This window comes from Sinocyclocheilus anshuiensis, unplaced genomic scaffold, assembly GCF_001515605.1.
Source record: "Sinocyclocheilus anshuiensis isolate Anshui unplaced genomic scaffold, SAMN03320099.WGS_v1.1 scaffold269, whole genome shotgun sequence".
Lineage (NCBI taxonomy): Eukaryota > Metazoa > Chordata > Actinopteri > Cypriniformes > Cyprinidae > Sinocyclocheilus > Sinocyclocheilus anshuiensis.
Genome location: NW_015536474.1, coordinates 1,475,356 through 1,494,496, shown reverse-complemented (window position 1 = coordinate 1,494,496; position 19,141 = coordinate 1,475,356). Strand labels below are relative to the sequence as shown.

Sequence of the window (19,141 nt, the reverse complement as noted above, 5' to 3'; positions counted from 1 at the left end):
TTCGTTGTGAAAGCGAAACTACTTTGTTTGGCCTTCCAAAAATGGACACGACTAGAAATCAGTGGTTAAGTTGTATTTACAACACTGTTCCAGAACAGTTCAACCCAAATATTCAGATGTGTGCAGTAGGGATGGGCGATATCTTATCGTTTGCGATATACCATTAAAAATTTTCCGCACGATAAGAATTCGTCTTCCGATAAATAATAACGATAAAGTCTAGTTGTTGACATATTTCTGTGTGCGACTGTGTGGAGTGACGTGAAGGAAGGCGGACATGAAATTGAGCAGCTCCTACAATCTGGAACAGGTTTGGATAGGGCTGTACAGTGCGACAAAAATGGAAGGCCAAACAAAGTAGTTTCGCTTTCACAACGAAACACAGCGTCACACACGGCGGGCTGAGTGAGTGGAGGCAGGCGGGCTTGAGAACGGTGCGTCCGGCGGGCTTGCGGCAACCACATGTGACGACCCCGGGCTAGACTCGAGTTACGCCTTCTTTCTTTGCGTGAACATTTGCGCGGCGTTAAGCAAATCTTCCCACATCGTGAGGTAGATATGTGGGGGTGTGTTAGAACGAGCCGTTTTAGGTAGGCGTGGCTGACTCTTAACTTTTATAAAGAATATCTCTTTGGTTTTGAGACTTTAGTGTTTGCAACTTTACAGATCTTCTTTATGCACCAAGAGCTTGTAACACTCCAAAGAGAAAGGAAAAATTGAAATCGCATCATATGACCCCTTTAATTCCTGAATGAATCAGCCATTTGAATGAATCAAATGAATGAATGACTCGAATGAATGAATGACTCAAAGACATTTACCGCCACCTGCTGGCAGTTTTAGTTTCTTCTGTAGAGTATCATTTCATTTATTAAAAAAAAATACAAAAACATTAAAGGGATAGTTCACCAAAATAAAAATAATAAATTCGGTCATCATTTATTCACCCTCATGTCTTTTCAAACATGAATGACTTACTTTCTTTTGCACAACATAAAAGAAGGTACTGTTGGAAACAAAGCTGTTTTGATTACCTGTGAAAAAATTACTGAGATGTTTCTCTAATTATATTCTTTTATGTTCCATAGTTTATGTTAGGCCATTGTAGTCTAAACGTTTAGGTGTAATAAATTTTATGTTGAATCATAAAAATATTTCTTTCTACAGCTACTATCTGTAATGTCTACTTGATACTTTCTCATTTAACACAATAATAACTTTAATAATCTTTTGTGGGTATTTTCACAGCCAAATTTAGTTTGCAATTATTAGATTAATTAATCAGTACACACAGCAAATTTCTGGAGTTGAAAACTCAGGAGTTAGGCAAAAAAGAGTGAAAGAGTTAGATTTCTGGAGTTTAGCAGCCCAAGAAGATCAGTGTTGGAGAGGCAAAATATCATCTGGTGAAATTTAGACAGCTCTATCCTATTCCAATTATTGTACATAATGCCTATGTTTAAACAAATTGTTTATAAAGGGACATTTGTGTTGTGTTTCAGTCATGCCAAAGTCTTGATGATCATCTCCTGACCTCTAAATGAAACCCTCAACCATATCTTCTTGCTTCAGGGTCTTCAAAAGCACAGGTTTCCACCTTTTACATTGTCTTGGACAGAAAAGTTTTGCCTTGTCAGTCATGTACATACTTGGGTACTTTTGACTGAGCAAGTCCAATTTCGTTTTCAGTGTGAATGGTCATAATGCTCTGTCCAGCCTGTACACATGTTTGCAGACAACTGTGTACAAAATTTATATAGATACATCTGAAGAAACTCCAAAAGTCAAAGAACTGAGAGCAAGGCTGTTGAACAAGCAATAATTGTCTTATTCAACCAAAATGTTAAGTTGTTTCCTCTGCACTTCATCCTTTGGTTCAGCTTTGAATTTGTTCAGGCACCTCAAACCAATTCATAGAATGTGTCCTGGTATCACAAGTTGTTCCTTGTTTCTTCATCTGATGTATAAGCGTCTTCCTCAGGTTACACAATCCTATACTGCACTACTTTTTTTTTTTATAAACCTGCAAGCTTGATTTTATATAATGCAGCGATGTGTTGTTGGCAATGTTTTATACAAATTTACTAAACATTTCTAGTTGGCACTCTGTTAGCTGGCTGCATGTATTTAATGTAAATGTTTTGCTGTTAGATTTTACAGTATTTTATGACCACAATTATTTTCGAAGTGTATCCATGCATGGAATTTCTAAACCTAATCTATGGATTTGCTCAAATAAAAGCAGTAAGTCAAGAGTATGGCATTCAGTGTAGTCATTTTCACATAAAACATTTGATTGTGTTAAATAAATGTTAACTCTAAGAAGTGTTAAATTAAATATTTTTTAAATGTTGATTTTTAACACTGATAAGGAGTTCATATTATAATTAACTCAATTTTAGAGTTATAATTACTCTCCGTAGGATTAGTATTTTAACTCCAGAAAGAGTTAAATTTTAACTCTGAAACAGTGTTAAAAATTCAACTCCAAGAGCAGAGTTATTTTAACTCTGTGCTGGAGTCTATTTGATGGTCACGCATGTACACTCAGATTGAGTTGATTTTAACTACCAGGGAGTTTATTCCAAAGACCAGAATTTGCTGTGCACCATGTAAATAATTAGTTTAAATATTTTTATCGACTTGCAGCCCTAATTATTATATTCATGTACTATGATATTAACATATTTCAAATAGTACCATGGTACTTCTGTCTTGGTACTTGTTCAAAAACATGGTATTGTCTTGTTTTGCTTTTAATGTGTGACACCTAGCCATGTCAGTGTTTTAGACGTTTGTGACAGTAGTAAAATATATTATTAATATTATTAAAATAATTAAATAAAAATAAGAAAAAACAATTAAATTGTTTATAATATTTACAGCATGCAACTGTTGGTGTAACATTGTCTTTAAAATAATTTATTAAATTATAATTATACATTTATAATTTTATTATATTTTATTTAAATTTTTATTTCAATTAATAAAAATGTTTTTTAAAAAGTAGTTCTAGTTACAGGGTTTTGACTCGATTTGTAGTACAATTACAGGATCAAAACATCCTTAAATCAAGATATGAGTTTATTTGCAAAAACGGATAACTCCGTTTTTAACAATTTTCAAAAATCATGTTTTTTCATTGTGCATTCCAATTAATCTCAATCAAACTGCAGTTGGGTTATTTTGATTAGGTTAACAAATAACTAAAAAACACAGCTAACTAAAACAATAAAACACAGTAAAACATGATAACATAATAAAAAAACATGATTTTTGAATTGTTTTTTGATCTGTTTTTGCAAATAAACTCGTCATATATTTTCTTGAGGTGCAAAGTAAAAATATGGAGTCTTGTTTTCTGACAAACTGAACAAAAAATGCTTAAAACAAGAACAAACATCTGTCTTTTGTTTATTTTTCTTACCCCACTTGCAAATATTTGTTTTAATCATAAACTTGCTTTCTAATCAATTTCTCAGAAAACAATACTTTTTATCTCACAATTTTGCATCTCAAGGTAATGCATATTGATTTATTAATCTTTAGACATTTGCACTGGAAGGCAAGACGTTTTTGCAGCGTGATTAAAAGTTATTTTCATACTCTTTACTGAGTCTTAAAAACATCTTAAATTTGCCTTCATAAAACCTGCAGAAACCTTGTAGTTAACAATAACAGCCCTGTTTTGTGTACATCTCATTTGCTATCATTAAATTGTATTCTGTATTATTGAGGCAATGTAAGCTGTAATGCAATGTAAGCTGGAGACAGATCTGATGGATTTTGTTAGTAGCTGTAGATAGTCGAGATGATCATTTGGACTTTTCCTCCAGCTGTCCCTCAGTAAAACCGGGGAGGTTTGGTGGAGTGCCGTGTTGAAGGGTGAGGCCGAGATCGATGTGAACCAGATCAACCGGGAACGCACTATGGCAACTGTAGATGAAGAGGAGCATGCTGTATTGGACCGCCTGTCGTTTGATTACCACCAAAAACTCCAGGGGAGACCACAGAGCCATGAGATTGTGAGCAAGCAATGGAAATTGTTATTTGCTATATTGCTTCATTACTGCTCTGGAATATAAAAGGAGTTCAGTCCAAGGACACTTGGAATAGCTCACCCAAAAATGAAAACTGCTGAAAATGTGCTAACCCTCAGGCCATCCAAGATGTAGATGAGTTTGTTTGTTCATCAGAAACAGATTTGGAGAAATTTAGCATTACATCACTTGCTCAGCAATGGATCCTCTGCAGTGAATGGGTGCCGTCAGGATGAGAGTCCAAACAGCTGATAAAAACAGCAATGGATGCTCTGCAGTGAATGGGTGCCGTCAGGATGAGAGTCCAAACAGCTGATAAAAACATCACAATAATACACAATGAATCCACACCACTCCAGTCCAGCATTTAATGTCTTGTGAAACAAAAAGCTGCAATTTTGTTAGAAACAAATCCGTCATTAAGATGTTTTTAACTTCATACTGTTGCGTCTAAAATATGAGTCCTCTATCCATAATATTGCTTTCTCCAATGAAAAAATAAAATTGAGAGAAATATGCACAGATCAAGCACCAAGCAAAAACAGTTCAAATATGTAGGTAGATTTTGATGTGAGAGGACAACAGTGGATAGACTTTTTTTTTTACTGGAGGAAGTGTTAATATTAATATGGACTGAAGAAAAGGTTTAAAATTAAAAACATCTTGATGGATTTGTTTCTTACAAACATGCAGCTTTTCACTTCACAATATGTTAATTGATGGACTGGAGTGGTGTGGATTACTTGTGGATTATTGTGATGTTTTTATCAGCTGTTTGGACTCTCATTCTGACGGCACCCATTCACTGCAGAGGATCCAACAACAAGTGATGTAATGCTACATTTCTCCAAATCAGTTCTGATGAAGAAACAAACTCATCTACATCTTTGATGACCTGAGGGGTGAGTACATTTTCAGCAAATTTTCATTTTTGAGTGAACTATTCCTTTAAGAGCTTTGGCACTTGTTTGCATGAGAAACTATCTGGATATTGCATTGAAAGATGTTTGACTTTGTGTTTCAGAAAGTCCACGAGATGCTGAAGAAGGGCTGGGATGCTGAAGGATCTCCATTTAAAGGCCAAGACTTTGACCCCTCCATGTTCAACATCCCACACAGTGCTGTCCAGTTTTGAGGTCGCATGACATGCCAGATGGAAAGTCAGCACTTACTGTAACAAACGTACACACACTGAAGTACAGTGACGGTGTTGGTTTCTTGCGGTGCTATAAAATGTCTGCACTGCACATCTCATGCCAATATAACTGATTCACTGACACTGATAATTGTCTCATGTTTAGTTGCCATGCAAAATGGGCCATTGATCATTTAGAATTTTTAGTGTTTTATGAAATCAGTTGACTGAGGTTTTCTTTGGCCACGTGTGTCTGTGATCTTACATTTGCCAAGTTATTCGGGCTTATTGATTGTTAGTTTTCATACTATTTCAGTGATCTACAATAGCAACAGTGAAATGAAGTTTCATCAGATATGTTAAGGGTTTGCACTGTTTCTTTAAGCAGATTGCTGCTGTTCACATGAGAAAAAAAATTCTTAACCTTCACTTGTTTCCATCATTTGCATCAGATTTTTGTGCCTGAATCTAATAAAACCTTTTGCAAACATTAAATTTGTCTTATTTTTGATTGCTGTCACACTGCATTAGATAACAACGTATTGGCACAAACACACTTTTCAAGCTAAAAATGTCACAAGTTATTAAAATGAGAAAACTCCAAAATGTTGGTGGACTCTACTCTTTAGTTCACCCCACACATTTTCTGTAGGGTTCAGAGGACTGGGACAGACATGGCAGAACTTTTATTTTGTGCTCAGTGACCCATTTTTGTGTTGATTTTGATGTTTGTTTTGGAAGATCCAACCATAGCCCATTATAAGATTTCTAGCACAGGCAGTCAGGTTTTGAGTTTTTTTCATGTGCTGGTATATTGGTATTTGCTAGAGTCCATGACATGTATCTGAGCAAGATGTTCAGGACCTCTGGCAGAAAAATAGGCCCACAACATTAAAGATCCAGCAGCATATTTAACCGTGGGCATGGGGTACTTTTTATCCCTGTGTGCACCAAACTTAATTCTTGTGTGCCAAAAAGCTCTTTTTAGCTTCACTTGACCACAGAACCCAATCCCATTTGATGTACCAGTAGTGTTTGGCAGCTGAATATGCTGGAGTTTGGTTTTGGATGAGAGCAGAGGATTTTTCTTGAAACTCTCCCAAATGACTTGTGGTGATGTAGGTGCTGTTTGATATTTCTTGAGGCTTTCTGACCACAAGACTGAACTAATTTCTACAATTCTTTAGCTGTGAACCCTGTAGAGTCTTTGGCCACTCAAACTCCTCCTCCTTATCTTGTATTAAGACAATATAGACAGGCAGATTTGTAAAATTTCTTGTAGATTAAACCGTCTTAATTATTGCCTGATGGTGTAAATAGGAGTTTTCAACAATTTAGCTAATTTCTTACATCATCTTTCTATTTTGTGAAGTTCAACAATCTTTTGCCGCACATCAGAACTATTTTCTTTGGTTTTACAACTTGTGATTGATGATTAAGGGAATTTGGCCTTTGTGTTACCTCGTATCTATACCTTTCTGTGAAACTGGAAGTCATGGCTGAACAATTTCATGTTTCTAGTCACCTTGGTGTGCTAAAATATGTGAAATATGAGGAGGGATATACTTGAGAGATACTTTACACATAAGAATGTCCAGGGGTGGTAATAATTGTAGCCAACCTTTATTGGAAGAAAACAAAATTGTTTCTTTTAGCTTAGATTTTTGTGAATTTTTTGAATGAAAGAGCAAAAGGATAAACAATGCAGATTTATTTTCGCAGCCTTTTTTTAACCAAGGGTTACTATCTATCTATCTATCTATCTATCTATCTGTTGTCATATGTAGGATATGTATATACACGCACACACACACACACACACACACACACACACATATATATATATATATATATAAAATTACATGTGAAAATGAAAGAAAAGTGTCAGTTCGCGAATTGCATCAGATTGCTTTTTACGCGTTTTTTTTTTCAGCGTTGAGCATTATAACCAATCACATAGATTTCTGTTTAGCTTATGGCCAATCAGGGGCTTTTAGGTCAGCCATTGCTGAAAACAACGAGTGCGCAAATTATGTGTGTGTTTCGTGGGATGACATATTTTAAGTGTTGTATATAGATTTGGTCAGTTAAATTGAACATTATTAATTTCTAAATGTGTTATTAGTTTCATAATGACAGCACCTCTCCATACACCTACTAAAAAGGTGAAAAACGGAGAGATGTTGCACGTGTAAGCTCCGCCGCGCCCTCCAGCGGTGACAGCGCGAGTCTCTCACGCAGCGGAAAACTAGTGCACTGCAGCTGAACAACGCATTCGGTGAGAGGTCGGTAACGCAGTCGAGCCTGCTCGTCGGTGAACCTCTCCCTCACTCGAATCCGTATCCACGTTGAAGTTTTGTCCTCAAAAATCCCGCAAGTCGAAGCGACAGGAGAATAATCGCAGTGCTGGACACACAGCTCGGATATTGCCGCGAACGCTGAGGTCTGAGAAATGGCAACGACAACTTGCACGCGCTTCACCGACGAGTACCAGCTGTATGAAGAACTTGGAAAGTAAGATTTGCTTTCTCTGCTGGTGTTTGTGCGTAACCCGAGTGTCTTGTATTGATATCACACATTTCCTGAATGTAAATGCATATGCAAAAGCCCAAATTAGTTGTCAGGAAACATTAGAAGGAGTTGCGTTTAAATACTCCCACAACTGTTTAACTATATCGAGTCTATGTAGATAAACAGCGATCTGGTGATCATTTTCATAATGTTTGATGCTTTTGAAATGCATTCAGTATCTGTCGGGAATCCTAAAGGCGTGTTGCATTTAAATACTCTGTTATCAGATATGTTAAAATGAATGTTTACATATTTACTATATGCGCATGCATATGTTTTTTGCACGTTTGAACTCGATGCATCTCGTGCAGGATGCACAAAAGAGCTGTCAGGAAACATCAGAGGGAGTTGAATTCAAATACTCCCACTATGTTTATTTTAACTGTCTGTGCTCATAAATATAAGCCGTCAGGGGTTAATTTTGAGGATATTGCATGTTTTGTGGCCCCTCTGGTGCATTTCATGCAGAAAGCTCAGAGGAGCTGTCAGGAAACATTAGAGGGGAGTTGCATTTAAATACACCCACCACTGTGCATATTACAGTGGATATTTATGTGCATACAGTCTCCGATTATAAAAATGAGCATGCAGGTGTTAAATCTGAGGATGTTGCATGCTTTTTATATGCTGTCTGGAAAAATAATGGGGAGTTGCTTTGAAATGCATTAACTAAAGGGCTCTTATAGTGAGTGTATTGAATCAAAGATAAAACATGATCAATCAGGGGTTAATTTAAAGGATATTGCATGTTAATGTAGAGATATTGTGTATCTAGAATGCACAAGGGAGTTGCATTAATATGCATGGGAGTATTTAACATAATCCTGAGAATATTGCATGGTGCATTTCATGCAGAAAGCTCAGGAAGCATTACAGCGACTTACAGTGAGTTTATTTCATATGTCTGATTATAATTATCAGCTGTCAGGGGGTTATTTGGAGGTTGTGTTCAGTGTGATACATTTGAGAGTATAATCAGGCCAAAATGTCATTTTATCTCTAAACTCTTTGAAAAAAGGTACAAAGCTGTCGCTGGGGCGGGATCCTATAGGTACATTTTTGTACATTATTTACCCTTAAATGCTACATATTAGTATCTTAAAGTACACATTATTACTTTAAAATTACATAGTAGTATCTAAAGTGTACATATTAATACATTTTGACAGTTTTGTACCCTTTTTCTGAGAGTGTATTTGAAGGGTTTATACAGTGTATCAAGAGTTCTATAATAATGAACGTTACAAGGTATCATAAACTCTGGTGAAGCAGTGAAGGGTCGCTACATTGTGTTGTTCTGTCCTGTGACATTTGGAGCTGTGAGTGCTGCCCTGGCGGCTGTTTGCTGTCTATAATCTGACTGTGTGTGTGTGTGTGTGTGTGTGTGTGTGTGTGTGTGTGTGTGTGTGGCATGCCAGCGGCCTGACGTTAGGAAATTATTTTACTCTCTCAGCCCCCCCTACTTCTCCTCCAGTCAGTCAGTATTGCGTTTCTTTTGCACCTTTTTTCTCCCGAATTTTTAAACAGGCCCTGTGTGTATCACCCACAATCATATAAACACACAGATAGTAGACAGACTTCTCTCATAAGCTGTTTCATAGTTTCATTACTTTTTAAACTTCTCGTTTTTATAAATACTCTGTGGGTTTCATTTTCAGTTCATCTCAACGTAGTGTATATTCCCGCTCACAGAGGAGAAATAGAGATTTTTTAAAATCTTTTTAAACGTTTTGTATTTGTGATGTTTCAGCAGATCTTCACCATACTGAACTGAATATTTGACCACATCCTCAGTTTGTGGTGGAGACATGCATTTTAGCCTTTTCTTAACAGCTTTAACAGCTTTTTTTAGATAACTGTACACATCATGCATACTGTAAGTAAATAGACATAAAATATAAATATATATTCATTTGTAATGTTATATAGAAATATTTGTTATAAATATAAATTATGAAATGTTATCTATCTATCTATCTATGTTTGGGTGTAGTGTATGAAAAAAAAAATGACCTCAAACTTTTAAGAAATATTTATTGATCACCAGATCAGCATATTAAAATGATTAGTCCGGCTGCTTTGCCATCACAGGAATAAATTATATTTTGAAATATATTTAAACAGAAAACAGTTATTTTAAATTGTAATAATATTTCACATTAATACTGTTTTTAACGGGATTTTTTTATCACATAAATAAATGCAGCCTTGGTTATTATTATATTATGAATTCAATAACATTTCATGGTTTAATTTAGTTATAGGATTATGACTTGTTAGAACAATGTTGTTGTTGTTGGGTTTTTGGGTTTGTGAGTGTGTTTTCTGCTGCTACTAAACACCTCAGCAGCCCGCAGCTCGGCGGTTCGGTTTTCCTGACAGGCCGTCGGCAGTAAATCAGCTCAATGTCTCCGCTGAGACGCTCAGGCTGTTTCCAGCACTTATGAAGCCACACGTTTGCTAACAGACAGACGGATCTCCGGCCTCCACCCGGACTCATGGACCTTCTGCTTTATTAGTCCAGAAGTTTCTTCTTCTTCATTCTTCTTGAATGTGTTGTTTCCCTCACACTGGCAAGCAATAATTGATTTCATTAACTATAATGCATGATATTAGTGGTTGACTGAGTTTATTGGCTGATATTTGGCATTTTTTTAATTATCGGCATTGGCTGAAAAGTTTTTATTTTTTGATCGATAAATGTCACAAGTGGGACTTCTATTGTAACAGCTCTGTGATCTTTTACTTTAGTAAATACCAAAAGGATTATTATTAGTAAATATTATGCTAAATCAATTTAATCGCAGCAGTTGTTATGCTTGTGTTATTTACGATCTTTAAATTAAACAATGCAATTTCATATATATTGGCTTCATGTCAGCCATCATAAAACATATATTGTCACCCACTACATTATACATGTTAATGTGTTCATATGCTGACCTTACTGCAATCTGCAATAATGGCACCATGGTACAGTAATGATATCAGATGGTAATACTATGGTACTTCATTACCATATGCAAATATCATTGTATTGAATTATATGCAGTATATATATATATCTAGGCCAATATTTGATGTTTAATTTTGCATTCACAAAGTGTTAATCTTTAAAACACGAATAATTTAATAGTTGAAAGGTGGGGTAAGCGATTTTTCAAAAACGCTTTAGAGAACTGATTCTGACGGGCCGAATAGCAAAACAAACTTGTAGCCAATCAGCAGTAAGGGGCATGTCTACTCATGATGTGGAGGAGAGAGCGTTCAGTGCACAGGACGGACATTAGCCGAGCGACAGAAAGATAGAGATGGCGGATAAAAAAAACAAAAGAGGAAAACTAAGGCAAGAAGTAGGTCCCGTGTAAATATCGAATCAGCTTTCCAGCGCTGGAGAGAACTCAAGGAGCGGAAGGCCTGCGATCGGACGCCGAGGTTGCTTTGTTTCTTCTCGATAGGTGAGTAACACCGTGTCTGCGCCGCAACAGCTAAAGTCTGTTTAGGGGGCGTGTTTGTTTTGGTGATTTCAAATGTCAACATTGGCTACCAGAAATCGCTTACCCCACCTTTAATAGCTGTGAAATGTTAAATATTAAAATATGTAAATATTAAAATGTATATAATTTTTTTTTATAATATAGTTTAATGTTTTGATGCCTAAATTAACTTTTAGCATTTAAAGTTATTGAGTTTAGTTTTTAGTGTTTTATTTTTAATTTTATGGAATTTTAATATAAGTTTTTTAACAAGTTATCGGCAGTGTTACACTTGCGATTTGGATACTATTATAGATTGTATTAATATTTTGAATCAGTTTTTATTTTTATTTCTTCTGTTTTCATTTAAATTTTAATTAAAGTTTTAGTAATTTTGTTGTGTGTTTTGATCATTTTGTGTGTTTTTTTTTTGCCTATATGTCTGTATAGTTTCTATTGATTTTTCATTGATCAGTTTTACACTCGACAGTTTTACACTCTCTATAATTTTTATTCATTTTTATTTCATTTTCAGTTATTTTAGTACATCAAGTTAGAATGAGTACTACATTTTAAACTAAACTAAAATTCAGTATTTAATTAAAATGAGAAATGGTGCCTTGGCAACTGGCTAAAATCATTTATATATATATATACACTGAACAAAATTATAAACGCAAAACTTTTGTTTTTGCCCCCATTTTCATGAGCTGAACTCAAATATCTAGGACTTTTTCTATGTACACAAAAGGCCTATTTCTCTCAAATATTGTTCACAAATCTGTCTAAATCTGTGTTAGTGAGCACTTCTCCTTTGCCGAGATAATCCATCCACCTCACAGGTGTGGCATATCAAGATGCTGATTAGACAGCATGATTATTGCACAGGTGTGCCTTAGGCTGGCCACAATAAAAGGCCACTCTAAAATGTGCAGTTTTACTGTATTGGGGGGTCCGAAAACCAGTCAGTATCTGGTGTGACCACCATTTGCCTCACGCAGTGCAACACATCTCCTTCGCATAGCGTTGATCAGGTTGTTGATTGTGGCCTGTGGAATGTTGGTCCACTCCTCTTCAATGGCTGTGCGATGTTGCTGGATAATTGGCAGGAACTGGAACACTGGCAAAAACAAAAGTGTTGCATTTATAATTTTGTTCAGTGTATATAATTTTTTTTTTCCCAAGCTCCAGATTTTTTTTGTTTTAATTTTAATTTTGTTTTTTGTTAACTGTATTGAACCATGTTATCGGTCAGAACATTAAATGATTAGCTATAAGCTTTTTGGCATTAGCGAGAATTTTAACATTCATTACTAATTTACATGGTAATCCTTGTCATGTTGAAAATGTCCTAAAATGTAGCACTATCATGTTACCGTATCCAAAAAGTCACTTTTTGAAAGCGTATGGTTGACCTTTAGACCTCTTGTGTGATGTTTTGAATGATGATCCGCAACTAATGATGCTCAAGATCTTCCAGGCTTAATTTCTTCTAGTCCACTAGCCAAGCGAATGGTGCGCAGGTGATTTGCCTGAGGTCACGAGGGGGCATATGGTCTGTTTTTATCACATGTTATCATCACATGGGTGTTTCCAAGGGCATTTGAGCCTGTCGGTGAGGGGTGGGAAGTCACGGATCCTTGAGACATGTGTAACTGTAACAAGGTGTGCTAAATTTAGCCAGTAAGAAATGACATCAGACCATTATCATGACTGTCTCAAGTGATTTTCATAACGCAGGTCTTTCTGAAAATAGACTCGAGGCTTTTGAAAGACAGAGTGTGTACTACATTTTGCTCCCATGTGAATATCATGAATATTTGCGCATCAAACACCTGCGTGTTGTTTTCATTTCTGATTTGGCTCTGCTGATGCTTTTGCTAAAGAGGTAGATGTGCATAACAGTTGTTCTTCTTAACAGTTCACCCAAAAATAAAACATTTGCTTGCATGGAACACAAATAGAGAACACAAGTGTCCCTTTAAGCCATTTTTTAACTGATTTTTTTGGGTTTCACATCAAGTTCAATGGTGTATTTTCTTCTCTGTCTGTTTCTTCAGGGGGGCCTTCTCAGTGGTGCGACGTTGTGTCAAGCTGTGCACGGGCCAAGAATATGCTGCCAAAATCATCAACACCAAAAAGCTCTCTGCAAGAGGTAAATCATGACTGCTGGAAAATGTTTTTGGGCAGGGAAAAGGGGGTTGGTTTGAACTTTAAGATAGATGATATGGCTAAAAAATCCTGTGGATATTTTCAGGTCTTTTAAGGATATTTGATACATACCTTAATATCAATGTATAGTGGACTGAAATGGCTTGAAATAATGGGTTTGTTTCAAGCAAACAGCTTGAAATTAATTAAATGATATACTTTGCTTACATAAAATTTGCATAATTTTTGGAGTTAAATTTTTACCGTTCAGAACTTTGGGGTTGGTAAGATTTTTAAAGTTTTGAAAGATTGTCCCCAAGGCTGCATTTATTTGATCAACAATACAGTAAACAATAACAGTAATGTTATTAATTATCATTACAATAATAACATAACATTTCTATTTGAATATCTGTTAAAATGTAATTTATTCCTGTGATGCAAAGCTGAATTTTCAGCATCATTACTCCAGTCTTCAGTGTCACATGATCCTTCAGAAATCATTCTAATATGCTGATTTGCTGCTCAAGAAACATACCTGATTAGTATCAATGTTGAAAACAGTTGTGCTGCTTCATATTTTTGTGCAAACCATGATACTTTTTCAGTGAATAGAATGGCATTTGATTGAAATAAAAATCTTTTGTAACATCATAAATGCTACTTTTGATCAATTTAATGCATCCTTGCTGAATAAAAGTATTAATTTCTTTCAAAAAAATCTTTCTGAGCCCAAACTTTTGAAAGGTTGTGTATTCTAAAAAAGTATAAATCTAAGAATAACCACAGTAAACCTTGCTTTTGCCAATAATTCTGATGTAATCTCTCACAATCTTCATCTGTAAATTCAGTTATAATTTGGAGCAAAATAATAGTGATTATCAGTTTAACCATTATGCAGCATGACTAAAATGTTATTTGACTAAAACTAGACTAAAATTCCCAGACTTTTAGTCAACTAAAACTTGGACAAGACAGGTTGACTTAAAAACTAAAAAGGACATTTGACACAAGACTAGGACTTAAAAAACAAACAAACAAACAAACAGCTGACTAAATTGAAAATTCTGTAAAGAACAGCATTTATTTGAAATAGAAATCTTTGGTAACATTATAAATGTCTTTACTGCTACTTTTGATCAATTTAATGCATCCTTGCTGAATAAAAGTATTAATTTCTTTCAAAAAAATCTTTCTGAGCCCAAACTTTTGAAAGGTTGTGTATTCTAAAAAAGTATAAATCTAAGAATAACCACAGTAAACCTTGCTTTTGCCAATAATTCTGATGTAATCTCTCACAATCTTCATCTGTAAATTCAGTTATAATTTGGAGCAAAATAATAGTGATTATCAGTTTAACCATTATGCAGCATGACTAAAATGTTATTTGACTAAAACTAGACTAAAATTCCCAGACTTTTAGTCAACTAAAACTTGGACAAGACAGGTTGACTTAAAAACTAAAAAGGACATTTGACACAAGACTAGGACTTAAAAAACAAACAAACAAACAAACAGCTGACTAAATTGAAAATTCTGTCATTTACTCACCCTCAAGTTGATCCAAACCTGTAGGAGCTTCTTTCTTCTGCTGAGCACAAAAGAAGATATTTTGAAGAACGTTGGTAACCAAACAGTTTCTGGTAGCTATACTATTGAAGTCAATGGGGACCATCAATTGTTTGGTTACCAACATTCTTTAAAATTTCTTCTTTTGTGTCTAACCCAGGGCTGTCCACACTCGGTCCTGGAGGGCCGGTGTCCTGAAGAGTTTAGCTCCAACCCTAATTAAACACACCTGAACCAGCTAATCAAGCTCTTACTAGGCATAGAAACTTCCAGTCAGGTGTGTTGAGGCAAGTTGGAGCTAAACTCTGCAGGACACCGGCCCTCCAGGACCGAGTTTGGACAGCCCTGGTCTAACCCTTTACCACAAGTTCTAGCAGACCCCAAAAATGAAATGATGAACTTGTAAATAAGCGTAATATGGCCACTTAGGACAGTCATATTCCTCTGTGCCCCTTTTCTTGTCATTTTCGGCATCTTCCATTGGATCACTGATTGTTATGATAACATGAATACAGCATGGTTAATTGTGTCGCCGCCGACACGTTCGGTTTTAAAGGGTTAAATGATTAGGTGAATATAAAGATATCAGCCTAGTTGACATGTTTGTTGTGGTGCTCTGATATTTTGGGTGAACGTGTCTCTGTGTGTGTGTGTTTTGGGAAGCATTGGCCACATACGGGATAATCATACGGTCAGCAGGTCATCACAGGCAGCCTGACCATTTGGCACGCCGCTGACAGCGTGTCTGTGTGGCCAACATGCCAAGAGCCCGGGACTCGTGTACATGCTCGAATACACAACCACGGCTTCAAGTACTCCAACACCAGGGGCTTTTGTTTCTGAAACAAAGCCATGCCACGCATCAAGTGGAAAACGTTCAGATTGTCGCTTTGTCATTGCTGCTGTTGTTTTGACTCAGCTCGTGACCACATCTGACACCTCGCTGTCCCCTGACGCCCATGCGACGATCCGCTTTCACTCAGACATCAGGGTGCATTCATATTATCGCGGTTTTGCTACAGAAACAGGATTGGGTGTCATGTGAAGGCAGTGTCAGCGCTGAAAGAGTTAATGAGGCTGGTGGAAACTGAGTGCAGCCAATGACGCCGCAGCCCCTTCCTCAACAAGGATTGTCTTATTACACAACAAGAGCTGCTTTGGGGAAGTTGTGATTTGCTGTGAATACTTCATGTGCATAATCGCAGCACCTGCAATGCAGTATGGAGTTGACCTGGATTTACCTGAAGTGTCACACACACATGCAGCACTAGGTTGATCGGGGCAATCGACTCAGTGATTGTTTCCAATTATAATGGCTTAGTGCTGGGATAAGTAGCAATAAAAGTGATTGTTGGAGCTGTAATTGTTTCTGACAGGCCTATTATCCTGCCATGCAAACGTGAGCACAGTTGCATTTGATTGCATATGGTTGGTCTCAAATAAGTGGCTTCCTCTGTGTGAAACGCCAATTATCTTTAGTTTGCCTCCTGGCAAATTTGTTTGCATCAAAATTGCCCGTGTTTAGTTATTCTGGACATTTTGTTGGAATATGTTCTTTACGTATGATGAATTAATTGTCACTTTGGATAAAAGCTTCTGCTAAATGTACAATGAATCAATTCCCAATAGATAAACTTAAGTCCTGGCCTGTATTTTTTCTGGTTGAATATCCCAATTTAGGACAGCACTATTCGAAGTGCTAATCGAAGTAAATTTTGGCTGCACAATATGGGCAAAGATTTTTGTGATTTAAATATCAATGACTATCAGATAATGTTAATAATAGTAAACAGTCATGATATAGTTTTTAAGTGCCATTTTACTCCCTCTGTATGACTTTTAGAAGTTGAGTGGGTTTTTGATATTGGTTTTATTGGATTTGATTTTGGTTATTTTTGCTTAGAAATATTTGTTTTCTGACAAAATAAAAGCTTGATAGTTTAAAGGGTTAGTTCACCCAAAAATGAAAATTAGCCATCCTAGGTGTATATGACTTCCTTCTTTCAGACGAATCCAGTCGGAGTTATATTAAAAATTGTCTTTGATCTTTCAAGCTGTTTAATGCCACTCAGCGGGTGTTGCATGCATCAGTCCAAAAGAAGTTAAATAAAAAGCGCCCATCCATTAAAAAAAAGTGTCTCACACGGCTCCGGGGGGTGAACAAAGACCTCCTGTAGCGAATCGATGCGTTTTTGTAAGAAAAATATCCATATTCAAAACGTAATCGTCACTTTAATGTAGCTTGCACCAACATTTGTACATGGAAGCAGCTCTGGGCTGATGACGTATGAGGTCAGCGTTTTTTAATGGATGGGCGCTTTTTATTTAACTTCTTTTGGACTGATGCATGCAACACCCATGAAGTGGCATTAAACAGCTTGAAAGATCAAAGACAATTTTTAATATAACTCCGACTGGATTCATCTGAAAGAAGAAAGTCATATGATGGCTCTGGGGTGAGTAAAACACAGCCTAATTTTCATTTTTGGGTGAACTAACCCTTTAACATTAGAAATTAGAAGAAATTAAGACAGTCATAAAAGTTAGTTTTGTAATTTTTTTAGTTGGTTTTGAAAAACATTTTTTTCATAAGTATTTGATTTTTATTTTACGGTAAAGTATTACAATAGTAACAATTTAAATTTTTCTGCAGAAATAAAAGCTTGAAGAGAACAATCAACGTTAGTATTATAATTTTACAGTTTTGCTGCAAAATAAAATATTTTTTTTCATAAAACATGTTTATTATACAGTCAAATATTACAAAAAGTAATATTTCTTATTTTTCTGACAAAATAAAATAGTATAATGTTTGAAAATGAATAAAATAAGACTGCGATGAAATTTTAGTACTGTAAGTTTACAGTTTTACTGTAAAATCTATTTTTTATTTTACAATAGTTTAATTTTTCAATATTTTCAATAATTTAATAATAATTTATAGATAAAGTGTTACATAATGTCATTTTTTTTGGCAAAATTGTGCAATCACTGCAAAATTGTGCAAAACTGCAATCACAATTTTTATCTTTGGGAAAAAAACGCAGTTCGTTTTTTCCCACAAGTTGTGCAACCCTTGTGAAATGTAAGTTGATATACATATTGATGGGATTCAGGAGGTAATTTACAAATGTCTTAGAGGTACAGTAAAACATCTGTATAAAAAAAAAAAAAGGGGAGGGTTGCAGTGAGGCCACAATGATGCTCTCTAAACTGACTGTACCTTCAATTTAAATGATATCATGCATTATTTTATGTACTTATATACTAGCACTCAAAATGTTAATTTAATTTATAATGTTATAAAAGATTTCCATTTCAGACAAATGCTGTTCTTTTGAACTTTGTTCATTAAAAAATCCTGAAAACAAATAATTATTACAGTTTCCACAAAAATATGATGCAGCACAACATCGGTAATAGTAATAAATGTTTCTTGAGCAGCAAATCAGCATATTAGAATTAGTGGTCGACCGATATATCGCCAAGGCCGATATATCGGCTGATATCGGCCATTTTTCAAATATCGGCATCGGCCGATAAGTTTTTCTGTTTGGCCGATGTGTTCGAGGCAGGACTTTTATTTTGACGGCGCGTCTGACATTTATTTTGACGGCGCCGAGAACGGCTGCGGCAATCACTGTTGTTATTCAGTTCTGTCTAATACGGATAGAAGTCTATCTAATAATCAGATAGAACTGTTAAACAAAGGAATTAAAATGTATAAAAAAAGGATTATAACGATTGCTTTAATATTATTAAAGGCAAACATTATAATACTTTCTCGTTTGCCGTCAGCATTCCGCAAATACGCATTTATATAATTTAAATAAATCTTTGAATGACTAATGAACATTTAATTTCACAAACCTTGCAGACTTAGTCGAATCTAGTTGAGATCTTGTGAAGTGTGCATGTGACCTGCATGATCGCGTGTTCTATGTGACACTGAAGACTGGAGTAATGATGCTGAAAATTCAGCTTTGATCACAGGAATAAATTACGTTTTGAAATATAAATAGAAAATTGTTCTTTTAAACTGAAATAATATTTTGTTATTTTAGTACAGTTCATATACAATTATAGTTTGATTAATATTTTGATTTATTTGAATTTTAGTTATAGGTAGGCCTGTCGCGATAATTAAATAACCGTCTAATCGCGATTATTTGATCTAACCGCGGTTGTTTCAGACAACC

The 19,141-nt window shown here is 35.6% G+C and overlaps 2 protein-coding genes across 12 annotated transcripts in view; both read left to right on the top strand.

Moving 5' to 3' along the window:
• The window catches only part of LOC107658262 (nudC domain-containing protein 3-like), a 7,246-nt gene extending 1,600 nt beyond the window's left edge, over window positions 1–5,646 (top strand). Inside the window, exons 2-3 of the mRNA XM_016446788.1 lie at window positions 3,828–4,025; window positions 5,065–5,646. Of these exons, the coding sequence (XP_016302274.1) occupies window positions 3,828–4,025; window positions 5,065–5,175 (309 nt within the window). The 3' untranslated portion in view covers window positions 5,176–5,646. The remainder of the gene's footprint in view (window positions 1–3,827; window positions 4,026–5,064) is intronic.
• A 1,754-nt stretch (window positions 5,647–7,400) lies between these two features.
• The window catches only part of LOC107657058 (calcium/calmodulin-dependent protein kinase type II subunit beta-like), an 80,236-nt gene continuing 68,495 nt past the window's right edge, over window positions 7,401–19,141 (top strand). For 3 of the 11 annotated variants that reach the window (XM_016445440.1, XM_016445369.1, XM_016445514.1), the window contains exons 1-2: window positions 7,406–7,689; window positions 13,283–13,377. In XM_016445440.1, the coding sequence (XP_016300926.1) occupies window positions 7,628–7,689; window positions 13,283–13,377 (157 nt within the window). In that variant the 5' untranslated portion in view covers window positions 7,406–7,627. Of the gene's footprint in view, window positions 7,690–13,282; window positions 13,378–19,141 lie in introns of all 11 variants that reach the window. The other 8 variants (XM_016445753.1, XM_016445812.1, XM_016445300.1 and 5 more) reach the window with 5 other exon arrangements.